This window comes from Macaca nemestrina, chromosome 10 (assembly GCF_043159975.1).
Source record: "Macaca nemestrina isolate mMacNem1 chromosome 10, mMacNem.hap1, whole genome shotgun sequence".
In the NCBI taxonomy this organism is placed as follows: Eukaryota; Metazoa; Chordata; class Mammalia; order Primates; family Cercopithecidae; genus Macaca; species Macaca nemestrina.
The window spans coordinates 122,591,812-122,616,759 of NC_092134.1; the positions used below are offsets into that span (position 1 = coordinate 122,591,812).

The window sequence follows — 24,948 nt, forward strand, 5'->3', positions numbered from 1 at the left end:
ACTACAAATACAAAAAAAAAAAAAAAAAAAAAAAAAAAAAAATAGCCGTGTGTGGTGGTGGGTGCCTATAGTCCGAGCTACTTAGGAGGCTGAGGCAGAAGAATTGCCTGAACCTGGGAGGCAGAGGTTCCCCTCTGGGAACCAAGTGCAGTGAGCTGAGATTGCGCCACTGCACTCCGGCCATGGCGACAGAGCGAGACTCTGTCTGGGAAAAAAAAAAAAAAAAAAAAAAAAAGAAATATAGCTAAAAGGAAAAAGAAAATCACCATAATTTCTGGAACTCTTATGAGACAGCTTAGAATTTTGACCACTGTCAATCATTACCTGGGAAGATTGATTTCAGGACCCGCTACAGGTAGCAAAATCTGCAGATGCTCAAGTCCTTTATATCAAATGGCATAGTATAGTTGGCCCTCCATATCCATGGGTTCTGAGTCCAGAACCCATGTATAGGCAGTGCTAAACTGCTTACTCTGCCAGTTTATATGCCTTTTGACTTTTTTTTTTTAAGGTATTTATCTCTCTTTTAAAAATTTTTTTGAGACAGGGTCTTGCTCTGTTGCCCAGGCTAGAGTGCAGTGACGTGATTATGGCTCACTGTAGCCTTGCCCTCCCAGGTTCAAGCAATCCTCCCACCTCAGTTTCCTGAGTAGCTGCAACTACAGGCAGGCACCTGGAGTGAAGTATCATTTATTGAATACTTCCTGGGTGCTAAGCACAGTGTTAAGTGTTATACATGTATTTTCTTTTCTTTTTTTTTTTTCCTTTTCTTTTGAGATGGAGTTTCACTCTGTCACCCAGGCTGGAATGCAGTGGTGTGATCTCAGCTCACTGCAACCTCTGCCTCCTGGGTTCAAGCATTTCTCCTGCCTCAGCCTCCCAAGTAGCTGGGACCACAGGCATGCACCACTATGTCTGGCTAATTTTTGTACTTTTAGTAGAGACAGGGTTTTACCATGTTGGCCAGGCTAGTCTCAAACTCCTGACTTCGAGTGATTGGCCCCCGTTGGCCTCCCAAAGTGCTGGGATTACAGGCATAAGCCACTGCTCCCTGCCACATGTGTTTTCATATTAATCTTTACAATATACCTGTCAGATACTGCTATTATGCCTTTTTTTTTTTTTTTTTTTTTTTTTTTTGAGATAGCGTCTCACTCTGTTGCCCAGGCTGGAGTGTACTGGCACAATGACGGGTCACTGCAGCCTCGAACTCCTAGGCTGAAGTGATCCTCTCACCTCAGCCTCCGAGTAGCCAGGACTACAGGCACATGCCACCATGCCTGGCTAATTTTTTTTTCAGAGATGAGGTCTAATTACATTGCCCAGGCTGGTCTTGAATTCCTGGGCTCAGGTGATCCTCCTGCCTTGGCCTTTCAAAGTGCTGGAATTATAGATGTGCACCAGTGCAGCCAGCCCTATTGCCATTTTTACAAGTGAGGAATGCATAGTTTAAGAGGTTATATAACTTGCTCAAGATTCTATAGCTCTTAGCTAGCTAAGCTGGGGCTGAAATCCAGTACTTTTGACTCTAAAGTTCACCATTTTTAAGCAGTTACACAATTTTGTGAATGATTCCTTTGCTCTTCTTAAATATTACCTGAATGTAACATCCTCAGGCATTTTTTCTTTATCCATCATTTCCACAGAATTTACTCCATTTGGCTCAGGTTCAAAAAGCATTTCATATGAAATGTTTTCAGTTTTTTTTAACTATAGAATAAAAAGAAAAATTTTCTTTTCAAAGAATTCTTATCACATTAGATTAGCAAATCTAAAATAATTCCAAAATACAGTTTATTAAACAATCATACTCTATCAAATATTTAGTGATAATAAATTTAGGTTCAAGTATATTAAGAATATTAACATTCTTTACTACTAGGATGCAAAAAGTTATTTGTCTAAAGAGATGATGCAGGCCGGGCACAGTGGCTCACACCTGTAATCCCAGCACTTTGGGAGGCCGAGATGGGCAGATCACGAGGTCAGGAGTTCGAGACCAGCCTGGTCAACATGGTGAAACCCTGTCTCTACTAAAGATACAAAAAATTGGCCGGGCGCAGTGGCTCACGCCTGTAATCCCAGCACTTTGGGAGGCCGAGACGGGCGGATCACGAGGTCAGGAGATCGAGACCATCCTGGCTAACACGGTGAAACCCCGTCTCTACTAAAAAATACAAAAAACTAGCCGGGCGAGGTGGCGGGCGCCTATAGTCCCAGCTACTCGGGAGGCTGAGGCAGGAGAATGGCGTGAACCTGGGAGGCGGAGCTTGCAGTGAGCCGAGATCCGGCCACTGCACTCCAGCCTGGGTGACAGAGCGAGACTCCATCTCAAAAAAAAAAAAAAAAAAAAAAAAAAAGATACAAAAAATTAGCTGGGCGTGGTGACACATGCCTGTAATCCTAACTACTTGGGAGGCTAAGGCAGGAGAATCGCTTGAATCTGGGAGGCGGAGGTTGCAGTGAGCCAAGATCACGCTGCTGCACTCCAGCCTGGGCGACAGGGTGAGATTTTGTCTCAAAAAAAAGAGATGATGCATAGTGCAACAGACCTAGCTGTTGGGATATAAGATTCTTTAACAGGGATTAATGATAATTTAATCTAGCCCTGACTGATTATGTTTTACATTTTCAGTTAATGCAGTTTTTTAAAAAAATTTTTCTTTTTTCTTTCTTTTTTTTGGAGACGGAATCTCATTCTGTCCTCCAGGCTACAGGGCAGTGGCGCGATCTCGGCTCACTGCAACCTCCGACTCCCAGCTTCAAGCAATTCTCCTGCTTCAGCCTCCCAAGTAGGGATTACAGGCATGTGCCACCATGCCTGGCTAACTTTTGTATTTTTTAGTAGAGACAGGGTTTCACTATTTTGGCCAGGCTGATTTCGAACTCCGGGCCTCAAATGATCCACTCATCTCGGCCTCCAAAGTCCTGGGATTACAGGCGTGAGCCACTGTGCCAGGCCGCATTTTTTTTTTTTTTTTTTTTTGAAACAGGATCTCACTCTGTGGCCCATTTCTACTCACTGCAACTTGAGCTCAGGTGATCCTCCCACCTCAGTTTCCCCAGTGGCAGTTGGGATTACAGATGCATGCCACCACACCTGGCTAATTTTTGTATTCTTAGTAGAGACAGGGTTTCACCATGTTGCCCAAGCTGGTCTCAAACTCCTGAGCTCAAGTGATCCGCCTGCCTCAGCTTCTCAAAGTGCTGGGATTATACACACGAGCCACTGTGTCTGGCCAATTAATGCATGCTTTGATGAGGCTGAATACATCAATCAAACTAAAGAAAGCTTATTTTTTCATTTAGCTCTATGGCCTCTGTGACTGAAAGAAATATACTTTATTTTCAACCTTACCATTTGATTTAATCTTCACTAATCTATTCCTTTGGAATACCTTTCTTAAAATAATCTCGCTACCTCTTTGCTGAAGTCCACATTTTGGGGTTCAGTTTCTTTTAGTTGAACAATTTCTGCTGTAGGAGTTTCACGGTCTGGCTTTACATCATTTTCTCTAATGACAATGTCCAGTTCCTTAACGTTATCATCCTTCCTTCGAGTCTGCTCAAAAGACGTATAGCATTTTTATATTCATACTGTGCATGCATGTATATTTTATAAATAGTGCCTGTTAATTCTGAAAATAGAACAAAGCTGGATCTTCACTTATGAAGTTTTCTTATGAAAACTAACAAAGAAAATTTATATATATAGCAGTATTCCACACATTTTTCTCATCTCTTTTAAAAAAAGCATTTATTTTGTAATTTGCAGAATGTGCCACAATTCAAACTGTTGCTTTGTTTAGTCTCCTTTAGCAATGCCTGCTCTTGATTAGATGGAAAGAGGGGATGTCCATTAGGACAGGAAAGCATGTTCAGCTGATGCATTCAGTTTATGCCATTATAGACAAACTTTTAAGATACTATTGCTAGGTGACAAGTGTCTACAAACAGGGACAGACCAGACAGAAGCTACTGAACAGGTTGACTAGGCTGCTATCTCTGAATTTATAAAGAGCGGCAAAAAAAAAAAAAAAAAAAAAAAAAGAAACAAAATGGCATCACTTTTTAAGCCTGAAGTTGAGAGGTGATGGACAGCACACTTGGAACTTTATTTAGAAGCTCTCTCCTGCTACAATTTAGGTCATGTTAAATTAGGACACAGAGCAATACACATTTTATTGAGAGGGGAATTGGGGACTATCTTGGTAACCTGCATAGCATTTTACATTTGTTGAAAACCCTTTTATTTTCTTAGTGTCTGGGCAGCTGTATTATCACTGTACAGTTGAAGACATTAAGTCCACAACTGGTCCACGGGCATCCAACATGTAGTTTAGCTCTGGTATCTTGAACTCAGGGTTATTTACATTTTACTTAGCTGTTTTAGCTTATTATTACAAGAATTAAATAATATAAAATAACTATCCATACTGCAGACCTTTTAAGACCTATCAATCATGTAACTCTGATTCCAAAATTCAGTGATATTAGATTTACACAAAAGAATAATCAAATGCAATTCATATACCTGAGTAGTCCTAAATGGATTATCCCTTAAATTTGAAGGGCTTTGTAAGGGTGACTGGTCTGAAGCACCAATAACATTTAATCCTTTTTTCTTTTCCCTCAGGCACGCTTGTTGATGTCTTCTTATTCTTTCCATTTGCTCTTCCACCGTCATCCTAGGTCGAGTACTTTCAGCCAAACAGAGCTGTTCCACCGCACTTCTTGGTCTTTCCTTCAATGTAAAAATGAACATATCAATACATAGATGAAAACTTTTGAAAAGTATGATGGAATAAAAAATTTTGTAAAGTGCATTTATTTATTTTGTTTTCAAAATCACAAGAAGAGGTTCTGAGTGTCATTCAGATATCACCAGAAAGGCACATGAAATTGCTACTTAATCCTTAACTGGTAATTGGTGAGGTATGGTCAATGACAGAAAGAAAAAGTCAGAAGATATATAAGGGAGGAGAGAGAAAAGAGGAACAAAAAGTTTTTTTTTTTTTTGTCTTAAAAAAAAAAAAAGTATATGGGCCAGGAGCGGTGGCTCACACCTGTAATCCCAGCACTTTGGGAGCCTGAGGTGGGTGGACTGCTTTAGCCCAGGAGTTTGAGACCAGCCTGGGCAACATGGTGAAAATCCATCTCTACCAAAAATACAAAAATTACCCAGGCAGGTGTGGTGGTATACACCTATAGTCCTAGCTACTTGGGAGGCTGAGGTAGAAGGATGGTTTGAGCCCAGGAGGTGGAGGTTGCAGTGAGCTGAGATCATGCTATTGCACTCCAGAATGGATGACAGAACCAGACCCCATCTCAAACAAACCCCCATAATTCAGTTCCAGAAAATCTGGGTAAAACAAAAAACACCACCATGCCCACCATAAAAGAGCAGGGCAGGCTGGGTGCAGTGGCTCATGCCTATAATCCCAGCACTTTGGGAGGCTGAGGCAGGTGGATCACTTGAGGTCAGGAGTTCAAGACCAGCCTGGCCAACATGGCGAAAACCCGTTTCTACAAAAGTACAAAAAAAATTAGCCAGGCATGGTGGCTCATGCCAGTAGTCCCAGCTACTTGGGAGGCTGAGGTGGGAGAATCGCTTGAACCGGGGAGGCAGAGGTTGCAGTGAACTGAGATTGTGCCAGCCTGGGCAATGAGTGAAAGTCTGTCTCAAAAAAAAAAAAAAAAAAAAAAAAAAAAAACCACACACACACACACACACACACACAAAGAATATGGTAGCTCTGGAGTAAGCTAGTCCCATGACCCTGAAACGGAAAGCTGCATAAAACTCAAACGAGGAGAAAAGCAGGGGCACGTGTCTAAATATTACAGATTTCTTTTTTTTTTTTTTTTTTTTTTTTTTTTTGAGACGGAGTCTTGCTCTGTCACCCAGGCTGGAGTGCAGTGGCTGGATCTCAGCTCACTGCAAGCTCCGCCTCCCGAGTTCACGCCATTCTCCTGCCTCAGCCTCCCGAGTAGCTGGGACTGCAGGCGTCCGCCACCTCGCCCGGCTAGTTTTTTGTATTTTTTAGTAGAGACGGGGTTTCACCGTGTTAACCAGGATGGTCTCGATCTCGTGACCTCGTGATCCGCCCGTCTCGGCCTCCCAAAGTGCTGGGATTACAGGCTTGAGCCACCGCGCCCGGCAATATTACAGATTTCTTTTATTTTGATGAAAATGTAATGTTTTAAGTTATACATTTACCGTGAAAAGACAAATAGAGCAAACACCCCTAGATATTTTCTTTCTTATCAGTAATAAGACTATGAAAACACTTATTTTCTATAAATCAGTCATATTTGAAAATGCTTAATGAAGTATACATATACATACACACATACCTATATATATACACACACACACATATATATACACACATATACATACAGTTGTTCCTTGAACAACACAGGATTGAGCTGCAGAAGTCCATTTATATGAGGATTGTTTTCAATAAAGGTTACACCGAGTGTGCCTGCCTCTCCTTCTATTTCTACCTCTTTTGCCTCTGCCACTCTTGAGACAGTTAAGAACAACTCCATTGCTGGGCATGGTGGCTCACACCTGTAATCCCAGCACTTTCGGAGGCTGAGGCCGGCAGATCATTACGAGGTCAGGAGTTAGAGACCAGCCTGGCCAACATGGTGAAACCCTTTGTCCACTAAAAATATAGAAATTAGCCAGGCATGGTGGCGGGCGCCTGTAGTTCCAACTATTTGGGAGGCTGAGGCAAGAGAATCATTTGAACCCGGGAGGCAGAGGTTGCAGTAAGCTGAGATCGCGCCACTGCACTCCAGCCTGGGTAACAGGGAGACACTCCGTCTCCAAAAAAACAAAGAAGCCCCCCCAAAAAAAACAACTCCCTCTTCTTCCATCTAGTCAATGTGAAGATGATGAGGACGAAGATCTTTATGATGAACTATTTCCACTTAATAAATGGTAAAATATATTTTCCCTTGTGATTTTAACTTTATTTATTTATTTTTTGAGATAGGCTGTCGCTCTGTTGCCCAGGTTGGGGTGCAGTGGGGCGATCATGGCTCACCTCACCCTCCCGGGCTCAAATCTCTTGAATAGGTGAGACCATAGGTACTGGCCACTATGCCTGGCTAATTTTTTTTGGTAAGTTTTGTAGAGATGGGGTCTCCTTATGTTGCTCAGGCTAGTCTTGAATTCCTGGGCTCAAGCAATCCTCCAGACCTGGCCTCCCAAAGTGCTGGAATTATAGGTATGAGCTACTATGACTGGTCTAAACCTGCTAGTATCTTTCTGCTTGATTTTATATTTGTGTTTTTGTTTTTTTTTGAGACAGAGTTTCACACTCTCTTGCCCAGGCTGGAGTACAGTGGTGCAATCTCAACTCACTGTGACCTCTGCCTCCTGGGTTCAACTGATTCTTATGCCTCAGCCTCCTGAGTAGCTGAGACTACAGGCGCCTGCCACCACGCTTACCTAATTTTTGGATTTTTAGTAGAGACAGGGTTTTACCATGTCGGCCAGGCTGGTCTTGAACTCCTGACTTCAAATGATCTGCCTGCCTGCCTCGGCCTCTCAAAGTGCTGGGATTACAGGTGTGAGCTACAGCACCTGGCCGCTGCTTGATTTTTTTTTTTTTTTTTTTTTTTGAGACGGAGTCTTGCTCTGTCACCCAGGCTGGAGTGCAGTGGCCGGATCTCAGCTCACTGCAAGCTCCGCCTCCCGGGTTTACGCCATTCTCCTGCCTCAGCCTCCCGAGTAGCTGGGACTACAGGCGCCCGCCACCTCGCCCGGCTAGTTTTTTGTATTTTTTAGTAGAGACGGGGTTTCACCGTGTTAGCCGGGATCGTCTCTCGATCTCCTGACCTCATGATCCGCCTGTCTCGGCCTCCCAAAGTGCTGGGATTACAGGCTTGAGCCACCGCGCCCGGCCCTCTGCTTGATTTTAAAATGCACTTTTTGTAGTCCTTTTTCTGTAGACTTGTTATTTTAGCTTTACCATTTCCAATGAAATCTTCCAATCTGTAAAAAATGCCTAACTCTCTGAACAAACAATAGTATTTCAGAATCATGACCATTAATGTTAATGCTGATACCTTATCTTTATTCCATGATAATTATTTCTATGGATCTTTATAATCTCGTACTAACTGAAAACATTACATTTCTTATATATAAATGCAGCCGAGTTTTTTGGCATATACTTTGTAGCTGTGCTTTAATATCTTTGAAGAATAGCTAGCCTGGGCAAGAGTGAGACCCCGTCACTACTAATACAAAAGAAAAAAAAATGAGCCAAGTATGGTGGTACATACTTATTGTCCCAGCTAGCCCGGAGGCTGGGGTGAGAGGATCCCTTGAGTCCAGGAGTTGGAGGCTGCAGTGAGCTATGATCATGCCACTGCACTTCAGCCCAGGAAACAGAGTGAAACCCTATCCATTTAAAAAAAAAAAAAAAAAAAAAAAAAGACTAGCCATATATCTTATATGTAGTACCTTTCAGTCTTGTCTTATAGCTTCAAATTATCTCATACCAAATAGGTAGAGTATTTACAAAAATAAAAAGTGGAAGTATTTTTGCAGCCCGAATTTCTAGAGAATACTTGAAGAAAAGGAGTTAAGTATTCTCAGCATTTTCCAAAGAACAAACAAGACTGGTTTAGAGTTCGAATTAAATGAATCTCAGATGAAAATGTAAAATATAGGACTTATTTTCCAATCCCAACTCACATTTCTCAGAGTAACCAGAGGATTGGCAAACTCTAAAGCTATTAATACCATAGCTAAAAGGCCCTGCAACCTCATGATAGCTAGAAAATCCGTTAACTTTTGGGTGGCCACAGGACACATCTATACCTGTCATCGAGAAAATTCTTAGAGGCATCGAGGAGTGTAGCACAGTGATTAGAGAATAGATTCCACAAATCGTGGACTATGACTATGCTCCACGTGTAGGCTGATCAAAAGAAACTTAAATTAGGTATTGACTAGGTCTGTCCTCTGACGTGCTAATATAAACGAAATTTTAAGAATAACTAAGATTACTAAGTTTTTCTTCGAGTATGCAAAAATAATTTTGATAAGACACTGAAAATGAAAACATGTAAAAAAGCAATAAATAGGTCTGAGAATCTTTCTAGACATTAATTTCCAGTTAAATACCGTTCTTAGATCCATCATCTTCTTTGTTTTCCTCAAGGTTACATATGAAGCTATTGTCGAAGATTCGGGTGTTGGTGATTTTGTTCTTGGAGGGACTACTCCAACAGGAAAGTGGGAACCTAAAAATTAAAACAGCAGTAAGTTCTACAAAACACCTTTTTTCCAGCATTGCTTTCTTTTAATTTACTTAATTTCTCACACTTTTTCAAATCAGAAAGCAAATTTATTTAAAAAGAGTCAGGCTGGGTGTGGTGACTCACGCCTGTAATCCCAGCACTTTGGGAGGCTGAGGCAGGCAGATCACCGGAGTTCGAGACCAGCTTAGCCAACATGGTGAAATGCTGTCTCTACTATAAAAAATACAAAAATTAGCCAGGCATGGTGTCAGGTGCCTGTAATCCCAGCAACTCAGGAGGCTGAGGCAGGAGAATTGCTCGAACCTAGGAGGTGCAGGTTGCAGTGAGCTGAGATCGTGCCCTTGCACTCCAGCCCGGGTGACAGAGAGGACTCTGCCTCATAAATAAATAAATAAATAAATAAATAAATAAAAAATAAAAAGAGTCAAAGTCAGTCAATGATACCACCAGATAAATTTAGGGTTACATTTAAAAATAAAATTCTGTTCATGGCTGTAATCCTAGCATTTTGGGAGGCTGAGGTGGGAGGATCACTTGAGCTCAGGATTTTCATATCAGCCTGGGTAATATAGTGAGACCCTGCCTCCACAAAAATTGAAAAGAAAAAAAAAAATTAGGTGGGTGTGGAGGTGCACACCTATAGTCCCAGCTACTCAGGAGGCTGAGGTGAGAGGATCACTGCAGAGGTTGCAGTGAGCTGAGACTGCATCATTGCACTCCAGCCTGGGCAACAAAGCAAGTGAGAACGTGTCTCCTTAAAACAAAAAAAAGAAAAAAGATAAGAAAAAATAGTACAGATTAACTGATGATATTTTTAAGAACATTAACTATAAAATGCCCTCTTTTGGTCAGGTGCCGTGGCTCATTGCCTATAATCCTAGCACTTTGGGAGGCTGAGATGGGAGGATCACTTCAGGCCAGGAGTTTGAGACCAGCCTGCTCAGACAGACCCATCTCTATTACACACACACACAAGCCTTCTTTGTCATCCTGATACATCTCTATCATCATCCTAACATGTTAGTTCAACCTAAATGTCCTTAATTTCTGCTTGGCTTTTAAAAATCATACAATATTGCCTCAAAGCATCCATGAACAATGTTAACAATAGCTAACTATAGGTGATCATTTTCACTTTCTCTTCTGTATTTTTCTTTTTTTTTTGAGATGGAATCTTGCTCTGTTGCCCAGGCTGGAGTGCAAATGGCACGACCTTGACTCACTGCAACCTCTGCCTACTGGGCTCAAGCGATCCTCCCACCTCAGCCTCCAGAGTAGGAGGGACTACTGGCATGCACTACCACGCCTGGTTAATTTATTTTTTTGTAGAGACAGGATCTTGCCACGTTGCCCAGGCTGGTCTTGAACTCCTGGGCTCAAGCAATCTTCTTGCCTCGGCTTCCCAAAGTGCTGGGATTACAAGCACGTGCCGCTAGGCCCAACCAGTCTTTTTTATTTTTTTATTTTTTGAGATGGAGTTTCGTTCTTGTTGCCCAGGTTGGAGTGCAATGGCATGATCTTGGCTCACTGTAATTTCTGCTTCCTGCGTTCAAGCGATTCTCCTGCCTCAGCCTCCTGAGTAACTGGGATTACGGGCATGCGCCACCACGCCTGGCTAATTTTGTATTTTTAGTAGAGACAGGGTTTCACCATGTTGGTCAGGCTGGTCTGGAACTCCTGACCTCAGGTGATCTGCCTGTCTTGGCCTCCCAAAGTGTTGGGATTACAGGTGGAAGCCACCACGCCCGGCCTCGGCCAATCTTTTAAAGTGAAGCATTCAGTCCAATTATATTTGTTGTAATTGCCAATGTATTTAGATTTATTTGTAACAATGTATTTTTTTGCTTTGCATCTTCTCCAGTTTCTTTTCTTTTTTGGATTATCTTTCTCTCCTTCGAGAGTCTTGCTGTGTTGTTCAGGCTGAAGTGTAAGTGGTACGATCACAGCTCTCTGCAGCCTCGACAATTTCTTTTATCCTATACCCTAGCATGCATACTTAAACTTAAGAAAGTCTAAAGTTAATCAAGATCATTACCATGATTCAGAACAAAAGAAAGATGTTAAAGCATATTAATATTAATAAACTTCCTCCTCATTTATATGCTATTGTTGTCAAATAGTTGTATGCTTTAAAAAAACCAGATACATTTTTACTTTGTAAAACAGAGATGAGGTCTGGTTATGTTTACCAGGCTGGTCTTGAACTCCTGGGATCAAGCAATCCATCTGCTTTGGCCTCCCAAAGTGCTGAGATTACAGGTATGAGCCATTGCTCCCAGTCCATTTAAAGTCCTTGTTGTGGCCAGGTGTGGTGGCTCGTGCCTATAATCCCAACACTCTGGGAGGCTGAGGAAGGCAGATTGCTTGAGCCTAGGAGTTTGAGACAAGCCTGGGCAACATGGTGAAACCCTGTCTCTACAATAAATACAAAAATTAGCCAGGTGTGGTGGCACACGTGTGTAGTCTCAGCTACTTGGCAGCCTGAGGATGAAGGAGGCTACAGTGAGCCATGATCGCACCACTGTACTCCAGCCTGGGCTGACAGTGAGATCCTGTCTCAAAAAAAAAAAAAAAAAAAAAAAGGAAAATAAGAAAAAAAGACTTTGAATAAGGAGACAGGATTAGGATGACAGAGAAAAGGTGTATAAATATTAAATTTTCAAGATGCCAGTATTTTTAAATTAAAAAATGGCATTAGATAACCTAGAAAAATATTCCAACTATGAAAAAAGCTATGTGAACATTACTACCACTTCGGTGCTCTCTCTGTTTTTTTTTTGAGACGGAGTCATTGTCCAGGCTGGAGTGCAGTGGCATGATCTTGACTCACTGCAACCTCCGCCTCCTGGTTCAAGCGGTTCTCCTGCCCCAGCCTCCTGAGTAGCTGGGATTACAAGTGCCTGCCACCACACCTGGCTAATTTTTGTATTTTTAGTAAAGATGGGGTTTTGCCATGTTGGCCATGCTGGTCTTGAACTCCTGACCTTGTGGTCCGCCCGCCTCGGCCTCCCAAAATGCTGGGATTATGGGCATGAGCCACTGTGCCTGGCTTCACTTAGGTGTTTTTCTTTCTTTCTTTTTTTTTTTTGAGATGGAGTCTCGCTCTGTCACCCAGGCCAGATCTCAGCTCACTGCAAGCTCCGCCTCCCGGGTTTATGCCATTCTCCTGCCTCAGCCTCTGGAGTAGCTGGGACTACAGGCGCCCGCCACCTTGCCCGGCTAGATTTTGTATTTTTTAGTGGAGACGGGGTTTCACCGTGTTAGCCAGGATGGTCTCGATCTCCTGACCTTGTGATCCTCCCATCTTGGCCTCCCAAAGTGCTGGGATTACAGGCTTGAGTGCCCGGCCTCACTTAGGTGTTTTTCAAACTTTACTTAGTAAAGTTTGTAGCAGACTACAAAAATCAGTCCAGTGGGTTATGATAAGCATTTATTTTTCTAAAAAGTTTTACATTTTGTCACACTTGCATTATCTCTGCATAAATACATACACACTCTTTTTGGTGAATCCTTTAAAAGTGGCACATGCTTTTGTCCTAAGTGTTTCAGAATTCACATACTACATTCTACTACATAACCACAACATCACGATCACACTACTAGCTAATATCTAGAACATGTTTAAATTTCCATAATTTTCCTACTTTAGATATTCTTCTTTTAAACCATGGTCCAATCAAGTTTCAAACACTGCGATGTATCTATCCATTATTTTTGTGTGTGTGTGATGGAGTCTCACTCTGTCACCCAGGATGGAGTGCAATGGCACGATCTTGGCTCACTGCAACCTCCGCCTCCCGGGTTCAAGTGATTCTCTTGCCTCAGCCTCCTGAGTAGCTGGGACTACAGGTGTGTGTTACCCATGTGCGGCTAATTTTTTGTATTTTTAGTAGAGACAGGGTTTCTTTTCTTTTTTTTTTTTTGAGATGAAGTCTTACTCTGTCGCCCAGGCTGGAGTGCAGTAGCATGATCTCTGCTCACTGCAACCTCCGCCTCCCTGGTTCAAGCGATTCTCCTGCCTCAGCCTCCTGAGTAGCTGGGATTACAGGCGCAAGTAACCATGCCCAGCTAATTTTCTATTTTTAGTAGAGATGGGGTTTCATCATGTTGGTCAGGCTGGTCTTGAACTCCTGACCTCATGATCCGCCCGCCTTGGCCTCCCAAAGTGCTGGGATTATAGGCACAAGCCACCATGCCCAGCCAAACTTTTGTACTTTTAGTAGAGATGGGGTTTCACTATGTTGGCCAGACTGGCAGAGTTTCCATTTCCTGGGAGAGTTTTTTGTTTTTTTTTTTCTGTTTCTGGTTGTTGTTGCTGTTGTTGTTGACCTCCTGACCTCAGGTGACCTGCCTGCCTCGGCCTCCCAAAGTGCTGGGACTGCAGGCGTGAGCCACCACACCCAGCCTATCTATCTTTTTAATCTAGGACAGTTCTCTCTCTACTCTTTTCTTTATGCAATTGCCTTCTAGAAAAATGACCAGCATTAAGAAAAAAATCAGAGTATACTTTACAGAAATATTATTTCAGAATTTACTTTGTAGAAATTGTGTAAAAATTTGTTTCAGCCATCAATGCCTTATGCATAATTTTAAACACACACACAGAAAAGACCCTGTCCAGGTGTGGTGGCACATGCTTGTAATCCTGAGGTGGAAGGACTGCTTGATCCTCTGAGTTCAAGACCAGCTTGGGCAACACAGCAACACCTTGTCTCTACAAATACTTAAAAATTAGTTGGGTATGGTGGTGTGGGCCTGTGGTCCCAGCTACTTGGAAGGCTGAAGTGGGAGGATCACCGAGTCTGGGAGGTCAAGGTTACAGTGAGCCATGTTTGCTCCAGTACAGCAGCTCAGGTGACAGAGCGAGGAGACCCAATCACAAACAACAACAACAATAACAAGAACCACCACCACCACAACAACCAGAAACAGAAAACAACATCAACATCACCAGAAACAGAAAACAACAACAACAAGAACCACCACCACCACCACAACCAGAAACAGAAAACATCGACATCACCAGAAACAGAAAACAACAACAACAACAACAAAACTCTCCCAAGAAATGGAAAACTTTAAAGTTTGACATAAACTCATTTCTCAGTAAAACCTAATCTGATGTGATGTCTTTTATTTTTATTTATTTGAGATGAAGTCTCGCTCTGTTGTCCAGGCTGGAGTGCAGTGGTGTGATCTCGGCTCATTGTAGCCTCCACCTCCTGGGTTCCAGCGATTCTCCTGCTTCAGCCTCCTGGGTAGCTGGGATTACAGGCACCTGCCACCACGCCCAGCTAATGCTTTTATTTTTAGCATTTATTTATGCCACTTGGAATGAATATTGTAGAAATAGTGATTAAAAAAAGGGTGCTGCCTCATACCTAGCTGAGATGACATATATCATTTATGGGCCATTTTATCTTTCAATATCTGAAAATTTCTTAATTTAGAAACTCATCAGAGTCCAAAGGTTTCAGATAAAGGGTTGGACTCATATGAGTCAACATGTAAATGGAATTTACTGCTATTTTAGCAGCAAATTGTCTTCAAAAACAAAAAACAAGAGGTAAAACATATTACAAATGCTGACCTTTAACAACTGAAGTTTCTATCTCTGAAACAGGTTCTGATTTTTCTTCTCCATTAGATTCATCAACTTCTGCCACTGTTGTTAACTCTGGTTCACTCTTGTAGAGTCTATAATCTGGACCCTTGAAAGGAAGACATGTAATTACTCCAAAAAACTGCTAACAGTTCTTTTAAAATGTTTACTGCTAAAGACACAAATCAAACTCTAAAAATTAGTAGCCCTAGTGAGCCATCTGGGATATAACACAAATAATACCTACGTCACAACTACATGGAAAGAAGAAATTTGAGAAATTTTAAAGTGGCAAAACTTTGTTTTAATATTAAGAATATTTCTGGCTGGGCGCAGTGGCTCACACCTGTAATCCCAGCACTTTGGGAGGCCAAGGTGGGGGTATCACCTGAGGCCAGGAGTTTGAGACCAGCCCAGTCAACATGGTGAAACCCTGTCTCTACCAAAAATACAAAATTAGCTGGTCATGGTGGTGTGTGCCTATAATCCCAGCCATTCCGAAGGCTGAGGCAGGAGAATCACTTGAACCCGGGAGGTGGAGCTTGCAGTGAGCCAAGATTGCTCCACTGCACTCCAGCCTGGGCAAGAGTAAGACCCTGTCTCAAAAAAAAAAAAAAAAAAAAAAAAAGAGTATTTCTGTTTCTGTTTCTCTTAGGGACAAGTCACATTTTTACCATGGAATAATTGAGGGCTAAAAATAACTATATTAATTCAATAAATTTTCATTCACAAGGTGGTATAAGTAAGGCTCATCCCAGCACTAAAATTCCTGTCACGGACATGTTGTTGTTCTCAAATTAGCTCAATTCTTATTTCCTTATTCTCTTTGCTTATTATAGCCTACATTATTTGCTTAACCCTAAACGTATTTCCCATTTTTAGGGTCACATCTCTCCTTAGCAACATCCACATCTTTGAGTAGTTTTCCTAGACCAAAACGCCCACATCCCAGCTCCTTTACCATTCCTAGTAACGGTCTTTTCCTTATCCCTTCTTTCTGATCTGAAGGTATAATTTTGCCTCCAATACCCTGAAATGGTATATCTAAAATATGGCTGCTTCATCATGGCCAAAGATACCACTTTATGAAAATATGAAAAATGCTATGAAATTATAAAATATTAAAATTATAAAAATATTAAAAATGAGAATAGCAAAACCAAAACAGGAAAGACACAAATGATGAAGTTATATATAAATAAAAAACTGTGGGCTAAAAATGAGGTTATAAAGGTTATAATAAAAAAAAGTTTGAATGTAAAATACATTAATTTTCAAAAATGAGAGGACAGGTATGATTGATTATTCTGTGGCTATTCCAGCCACTTACACAGTGAGATCCATTTCTTGGATATCCTTGAACTTGATACATCTTCTTTTCTTCAGGCAGATGAACTGGGCCCCTGCTATAACAGAGCAAGGAGCTGCTATCACTGGGCAGAGGGGGGATTATGGGAGGCTGCTCTGTAAAGTCATAGGACCAAGGAAGTGGAGGACGAGGTGGGACTACTTCCTCTTCCTAAAGATTGTAGAACAGTCACCTTATTTAGATAAGCAGATTGAATTAAGCATATCTAAATTCTTTGCAATGGTATATTAACTTAAATTTACTTTAAGATACTAAAAGGGACACTGCCAAGCCAAAAGTCTAATAATGAAAAGTAAAATCAAAAATTTTTATCATAGCCAATAATTGGAATTTAACATATAATTACATCTGATTCTTTCCCGTAACATATAGGTTAGCTTCACACTGAAGCTCAACATTGAAAGAGATTACTATTTAAAACTAATTACTGGGTTTCATTTTAAAACTAGAAGGAAAGAACTGATTTTAAAATCCTATTCTTATATATTCACAATTTATCTATTTATTTGGTAGAGATGGGGTCTCGCTATATTGCAGTGATTTGATCATACATAGCTCATTGCACCCTTGAACTCCTGGGCTCAAGGGACCCTCCTGGCTCAGCCTCCCAAGTAGCTGGGACCAACAGGAACACCATGTCTGGCTAATTTTTTAATGTTTTATAGAGATGGGGGTCTTGCTCTGTTTACCAGGCTGGTCTCAAACTCCTGGACTCAATACATCCTCCTGCCTTGGCCTCCAAAGGTGCTGGGATTACAGGCATGAGCCACTGTATCTGGCCCCCCAATTTTTAAGAGAAGAAAAGAAAAGTTATCTCTTTGACTGGCTTTTATACAAAATTCAAAATAATAGATTCTTTTGGTTAGGTTGACAGTATCTCTTTGTAGTTGTAATTTCTTTATGCTATGCATGACACACAGCCAACTTATCTATCAATCATCCTATAAATTTTACATAGTATAAGAAACAATGATAAGTATTCAAACATTACTTAGATTAGAAAAAGTATGACAATGTTAAAATTCTAACATAGATAAAAAGCAGAGATTCCATTTTTTTGCATTAAAAAGGGAAGAAAAATAATGTATTAGAAGCACCAAATTACTGATCCAATAAAATTTCAAGATTAAAACAATATCTGTTCAATATATTTAAAAAATATTTTTGTTATTAAGATTAGAGAAGACAATTACTTCTAGTTCATGTCTTAAGCATTAAAAGTAATTTATAATTAGAAAAACAATCCAAACTTACCTCACTTTTGTACTTAACTGTTGAGAAAGGCTTTGATCCTACCATACCTAGAAATATTAGAAAACGTAACTATATTAAACATATCTTTCTAATACTATAGAAAAAAGAACAATTTCTTTTGTTGTTTTGAAATGAAGTCTTGTCCTGTTGACCAAGTTGGAGTGTAGTGGTGTGATCTCGGCTCAGTGCAACCTCTGCCTCCTAGGTTCAAGCAATTCTTGTGCCTCAGCCTCTTGCAGCTGGGACTACAGGTGTGCGCCACCAGGCCCAACTGATTTTTTTATTTTTAGTAGAGATGGGGTTTCACCATGTTGGTCAGGCTGGTCTTAAACTCCTGACCTTAAGTGATTCACCTGCCTCGGCCTCTGAAAGTGCTGGGATTACAGGCATGAGCCACCACGTCCAGCCAAAAAAAGAACAACTTCATTTCATGTATTTTATTTTTATTCTTATTTATTTATTTATTTATTTGAGACAGAGTCTTGCTCTGTTGCCCAGGCTAGAGTGCAATGGCAAGATCTCGGCTCACTGCAACCTCTGCCTGCCAGGTTCAAGCAATTCTTCTGTCTCAGCCTCCCGAGTAGCTGGGACTATAGGTGCACGCCACCATGCCTGACTAATTTTTGTATTTTTAGTAGAGATGGGGTTTCACCACATTGACCAGGCTGGTCTTGAACTCTTGACCTCATGATCTGCCCGTCTCTGCCTCCCAAAGTACTGGGATTAGAGGCGTGAGCCACCACGCCAGGCCTTTTTTTTTTTTTTTTTTTTTTAATTGTTTTTCACTCTGTTGCCCAGGTTGGAGTGCAGTGGCATGACCTCAGCTTACTGCAACCTCCACTTCCCAGGTTCAAGTGATTCTCCTGCCTCAGCCTTCGAAGTAGCTGGGACTACAGGTGTGTACCACCACATCTGGCCAATTTTTTTTTTTTTTTTTTAGTAGAGTCAGGGTTTTGTCATGTTGGCCAGGCTGGTCTTGAACTCCTGACCTCAAGTGATCCACCTGCCTCAGCCTCCCAAAGTGCTGGGATTACAGGCATGAGCCATCGCGCCTGGCCCATTTCACATATTTTAAATGAAGTCTTCAGTTTCTAATCATTCACTTATTGTTTTCAGAATTGGAAACCAATTACATTAAGAAAGCAACAAATATTTAAACAAGAGTATGGGCAAGTGGGTTTTCTCAGACATTACTGGTATTAACATAATTTAATCCCTCAGGAGGGCAATTTGGCTGCAGCTATCAAAATGGAAAATGTGTGCTTATTTCTCACCTTTTGAAATCTACTAAGCACTAACATAGGTGTTTAGTTGTATATATTAATAATGTTCATTACGGCATGGCTTATGACAGCAAAAATAAAAAACTCTGGAAACAACATACATTATCCATCAATATGGAAATGGATAAATAAATTATAGTTCCCTTAACCAATGGATTCTTATATTATACTGTATTGTTATGGAGAAAAAAGCAAATTATTGAAAAATAGATATAGGAAGATCCCAGTTCTTGTGGGGATAAAACTTCTAAAGTGTAAACATTGTGGGTATTAATAATTATACTCACAAGACAGTAATTAGTTTTGTTTAGGTGTGGTTGACAGAGCTTTCGCTTTATACTTTATAAACCTGTGCTCTGATAAGAGTGCCTGTTCAGAAAAGTGCATTAAAATAACAAAAGAAACTCAATTATATGTATCATTCCATTTAGACATTCAGTCATGTGCCATATACCAATGTTTTGGTCAGCAACAGACTACATATACGGCAGTGGTCCCATATGATTATAATGCAACTGAGAAATAACTTTTTTTTTTTTTTTTTTTGAGACACTCTCCCTCTGTTGCCCATTTTGGAATACAGTGGCATGATCTTGGCTCACTGCAACCTCCACCTCCCGGGTTCAAGTGATTCTCTTATCTAAGCTTTTTTTTTTTTTTTTGAGACGGAGTCTTGCTGTGTCCCCCAGGCTGGAGTGCAGTGGCGCGATCTCGGCTCACTGCAAGCTTCGCCTCCCGGGTTCACGCCATTCTCCTGCCTCAGCCTCCTGAGTAGCTGGGACTACAGGCGCCCACTACCGTGCCCAGCTAATTTTTTGTATTTTTAGTAGAGACGGGGTTTCACCGTGGTCTTGATCTCCTAACCTTGTGATCCACCCGCCTCGGCCTCCCAAAGTGCTGGGATTACAGGCGTGAGCCACCGCGCCCGGCCTGTATCTAAGCTTTCTGAGTATTTGGGACTACAGGCATGCACCACCATGCTTGGCTAATTTTTTTTTTTTATTTTTAGTAGAGACAGGGTCTCACCACGTTGACCAAGCTGGTCTTGAACTCCTGACCTCAGGTGATCTGCCCACCTCAGCCTCCCGAAGTGATGGGATTACAGGCGCGAGCCACTGCACCCAGCCAGAGGTGAGAAATATCTTTTGCCTAGTTGTTGCCCTCATGTCATAGTATAACACATTACCTTTTCTGTTTGGATATACAAATAACATTGTGTTACAACTGTCTACAGTATTCAGTACAGTCACATGCTGTGCAGGTTTGCAACCTGGGAGCAATAAGCTATACCACATAGCCTAGGTGCGTAGTAGGCCATACAACTAGGTTTGTTTCAGTACACTCTGATTGCACAACACAATCACCTAACAATGCATTTCTCAGAACATAATCTGTCACTAAGTGACACATGACTGTAACACTGTGGTCAGTCACAAAATAAAATGCAAAGCTAATTTACCTATTTCTGTAGTACCTCTTTGCTGCTTGTGTTTACTCAGCCCTTCCATGACATCTTGAATTCGCCAAAGTTCTTTCTGAATCTGTGCACGCTGAATTCCTGCTGATTCCGTCTATCAGTAAAAATGGATAGACCACATATAAGAAAGAAAATCATTTACTGAAGTTAAATGATTATATATTAATTATATAAATTCTATTTTAAAAATGCAAATTGCAGTGAATTAAGTGTTATGAATATTTAATATGACTGATGTGACTCTCCCAATTTTGCAATTCCAGTGGCAAATATAAAAGACTGAGCAGAGAAAGAAAAATATTTAATTTTCATACTTAAATATACTATTTTAAATCTTTCCAATAAGCTTTGTCTTGCATTATTTATGATCCCAGGAAGGCATATTGATTAAAAGGGACCAAAAATGGAAAATACAGAGAGAATGGAAACAGAGCAGAAACAAACCCCAAAAGAAAAAATAATTTCCGGGAGGGGAAAACATGGCGGGGTATTGGGGAACAGGTGAGAAATGGAAGGTATACTAACTTCCTAGGTTCTAGAACATAAAAACAACAACAAAGGGACAACTAACAAAATATATCAAGATGAGTTTTGACTGACAGAGTTTAAATGTATTTGTTTTTTTTTTTTTTTGAGACGGAGTCCTGCTCTGTCGCCCAGGCTGGAGTGCAGTGGCAAGCTCTCAGTTCACTGCAGCCTCTGCCTCCTGAGTAGCTGCGATTAGAGGCGAATGCCATAATTTTTGTATTTTGTACAATGGCACAATCTCAGCTCACTGCAACCTCCACCTCCCAGGTTCAAGTGATTGCCCTGTCTCAGTCTCCCGAGTAGCTGGGATTAGACATGCGCCACCACACCCGGCTAATTTTCTATTTTTAGTAGAGACGGGGTTTCACCATGTTGACCAGGCTGGTCTTGAATTCCTGACCTCAGGTGATCCGCTCACCTCGGCCTCCCAAAGTGCTGAGATTACAGGCGTGAACCACCACGCCCAGACAATTTTCTTACTTTTAATATTCCATATCATGCCCTCAGGTTAAATACAGTAACTGAAACCAAAATAAGATTACATTGGTTTTCTCTGAGATTCTATTAGAATTCTATGACTCTTATTCATAAATTGGGTAATAATAACACCATTCTATAATAATAAACACCATTCTAGGAATGTAACTTTATTTTTAAAAATAGGCAATGAGATACAAAAACTGTCACATTGCCCAGAACAGTATTTTTTCACTGAGTATCAGTTATTAATGACTATAGATAATAGAATACAATCAGTATTGCATCAATATGCTAAAAAAGTCCTCTAAGGGGGTAGAAATATGTTTTCAGCCAGGCACAGTGGCTCACATCTATAATCCCAGCACTTTGGGAGGTTGAGGTGAGCGGATTGCTTGAGCTCAGGAGTTCAAGACCTCCCTGGGCAACACAGAAAAACCCCATCTCTACCAAAAATACAAAAACTTAGCTGGACGGGGTGGTGTACGTCTGTGGTCCCAGCTACTTGGGAGGCTGAGGTGAGAGAATCACTTGGGCCTGGGGGAAGAGGTTGCAATGAGCTGAGATTGTGCCACTGTCCTCCAGCCTAGGTGACAGAGTGAGACTCCGTCACGGGGGGGAAAAAAAAGAAATATGTACCCGGTGAAACCCCATCTCTACTAAAAAATACAAAAAACTAGCCGGGCGAGGTGGAGGGCGCCTGTAGTCCCAGCTCGAGTCGGGAGGCTGAGGCAGGAGAATGGCGTGAACCCGGGAGGCGGAGCTTACAGTGAGCCGAGATCCGGCCACTGCACCCAGCCTGGGCGACAGAGCGAGACTCCGTCTCAAAAAAAAAAAAAGAAATATGTTTTCAAAGTCTTCCAAGCACTTGGGGGTTGATCAAAAGATTAAAAAAATTAAAAGAAAATGAAAAAGAAAAAACTCAAGCAAAAAATTCTATAAGCCTAAAGACTATGAATTAATGCTGCTTCAAAAAGGCACTACATAACCTAAGTTATCTAGTTTTCCAAGCTACAGCCTGGAAGCATCAAAAAATAAAAAAAAAGAAAGTACCCATACAAGAGCCAAACACAATGATTGCCAAGCCAATCCCAGAGATGTAAATACTGACACAGAGGATGGGAAGATCACTATAAATAAATCCTTGCGCATCTATATACAACATGTATTACTTTTATAAAATTTAAAAGATATATGCTCATTGCAACCTCTGCCTCCTGGGTTCAGGCAATACTGCCTCAGCCTCTCAAGTAGCTGGAATTACAGGTGTGTGACACTATGCCCAGCTATTTTTCTTTGTATTTTAGTAGAGATGAGGTTTCGTCATGTTGGCCAGGCTGGTCTCGAACTCTTGACCTCAAGTGATCTGTCTGACTTGGACTCCCAAAGTGCTGGGATTTCAGGCATACACCACTGTGCTTGGCCAACTTTGAACTATTTTTCAAACACTTGTTAGTAATTTGAGTTTTCCTATGATTAGTTACTCATGTTCTTTGTATCTTTTTCTAATGGACTATTTCTCCAAATCAAAAAAAAAAAAAAAGCTTCCTTGCAAATCTAGATAGTTATCCCTTGTTGAATTTCTGAGGTCAAACATACATCCTCCCAGTAGGTCATCTTTTTACTTTGTCTATGTTGCCTTCATTGAGGGTAAATCTTTAACTTTGATAAAGCCGAATGTTGTTCAACAATTCCCTCTCTTTCTCTCTCTGCTTTGTGGATATTCATGGTCTGCTGTTAAACTCTCTATTCTGTTCCATTGGTCTATTTTTTTCCTGTACCATGTTTAACACTATAGTTTTGCATTATGTTTCCTTGTTTATTTATTTAACAAACACTTATATAGTGTGCTTTATATGCCTGGTTTTATTCTACATGCTGCAAAAATACAAACATATTTATCCTCATAATAACCTAGTAGGAGTAGGTATTAGTTTATTTTATAGTTGCAGAAACTGAGACCCAGAGTTGTTATGTAACTGGTCGAAGGCTGTATATGCAATGTCACCATTCATAGAGTATGACTTTTAGTTCTTTTATTTTTTAAAAAATTTTTTAACTACTTGTGGTCTTTATTATACCTTAAAAATATCAGAACCATTTAAGAAATTTCTTTAGAAAATTCTACTGGAAATTTGGTTGGAATAAAATTGCATTATGGGAAGAATTTTCATTGTGATGATGTTAAATCAGACCATCCATGAATATAGTATACCAATTACACTTCTCCATTAATTCAGGTCTTCTCTTATATCCTATAATAAGGTTAAATTTTCATAATAAATATATTTTTTGGTAGGTTAAATCTGGGATTGGCAAATTTCTGTGGCCTGCAGCCTTTTTTGGTATGGCCTGTGAGTTAAGAACAAATTTTACATTTTTAAGAAGTTATAGCTGGGCACGGTGGCTCATGTCTGTAATCCCAGCACTTTGGGAGGCTGAGGCGGGCAGATCACCTGAGGTCAGGCGTTCAAGACCAGCCTGGCTAACATGGTGAAACCTTGTCTCTACCAAAAATACAAAAATTAGCCAGGTGTGGTGGCACTTGCCTGTAATCCTAGCTGCTAGGAAGGCTGAGGCAGGAGAATCACTTGAACCCGAGAGGTGGAGGTTGCAGTGAGCAGAGATCACGTCACTGCACACCAGCCTGGGCGACAAGAGTGAAACTCCATCTCGAAAAAAAAAAAAAAAAAAAAAAAAGTTGTAAAAAAACAAAAAACATTAAATATGTGACAGTGACACATTTGACCTTTACAGAAAGTTTGCTGACCTCTAGTTACATCTTAGGTATTTATAGCTATTTTTCTAGTGTATTTAGTATCTCATTTATGTAGCTGATTTCTTTCTTCTTTTTTTTTTTTTGAGATGGACTTTTGCCCATCGCTCAGGCTGGAGCGCACTGGCACGATCTCGGATCACTGCAGCCTCTGCCTCCCAGGTTCAGGTGATTCTCCTGCCACAGCCTCCCAAGTAGCTGGGACTACAGGCGCCTGCAGCTGGTTATCGTAGCCGATTACTGACAGTGTTACTTCAGTGTCCGATACAGAAGTCCCAGCCACACGTGGCCATTTAAATTTAGATAAACTGGGCTTGGTGACTCATGACTGTAATCCCAGCACTTTGTGTTTTGTTTTTGAGACAGAGTCTCCCGTTGTCGCCCAGGCTGGCATACAGTTGTGTGATCTCCACTCCACTGCAACCTCTGCCTCCCAGGTTCAAGCGATTCTCCTGCCTCAGCCTTAAGTAGCCAGGATGACAGGTGCCCAGCTAATTTTTGTATTTTTAATAGAGGTGGGATTTCACCACGTTGGCCAGGCTGGTCTCAAACTTCTGGCCTCAACTGATCCTCCCACCACGGCCTCCCAAAGTGCTGGGATTATAGGCATGAGCCATTGTGCCCAGCTGATGATCCCAGCACTTTGGAAGGCTGAGGTAGGAGGATCACTTGGACCCAGGAGCTCAAGGTTTCACCTAGGATCATGCTACTGCACTCCAGCCTGGGTGACAGAACAAAACCCTGACTCAATAAATAAGTAAATAAATTTAGATAGTTAACATAAAAACAACTGAAAGTTCAGTTTTAGTTGTATAGTAACAATAGTCACATTTCATATGCCCAACAACTACTTGTGGCCAGTACTACGCTGGACAGCCCAGATAGAGGGCAGCT

At 41.1% G+C, this 24,948-nt stretch overlaps 1 protein-coding gene across 50 annotated transcripts in view; it reads right to left on the reverse strand.

Annotated features, from left to right (window-relative positions):
- LOC105481328 (pleckstrin homology domain containing A5) overlaps positions 1–24,948 on the reverse strand; it is a 250,885-nt gene that overhangs the window by 12,060 nt on the left and 213,877 nt on the right. For 20 of the 50 annotated variants that reach the window (XR_011609302.1, XM_071072120.1, XM_071072121.1 and 17 more), the window contains 7 exons: positions 20,256–20,367; positions 17,514–17,560; positions 14,879–14,999; positions 9,152–9,270; positions 4,535–4,744; positions 3,422–3,562; positions 1,598–1,710 (listed from right to left, as the gene is read on the reverse strand). Coding sequence is in view for 44 of the 50 variants with exons in the window: in XM_071072120.1 (XP_070928221.1) it covers positions 1,598–1,710; positions 3,422–3,562; positions 4,535–4,744; positions 9,152–9,270; positions 14,879–14,999; positions 17,514–17,560; positions 20,256–20,367 (863 nt within the window). In the remaining 6 variants the exon portion in view is untranslated. Of the gene's footprint in view, positions 1–1,597; positions 1,711–3,421; positions 3,563–4,534; positions 4,745–9,151; positions 9,271–14,876; positions 15,000–16,220; positions 16,410–17,513; positions 17,583–20,255; positions 20,368–24,948 lie in introns of those variants that run through there. The other 30 variants (XR_011609303.1, XM_071072113.1, XM_071072110.1 and 27 more) reach the window with 11 other exon arrangements.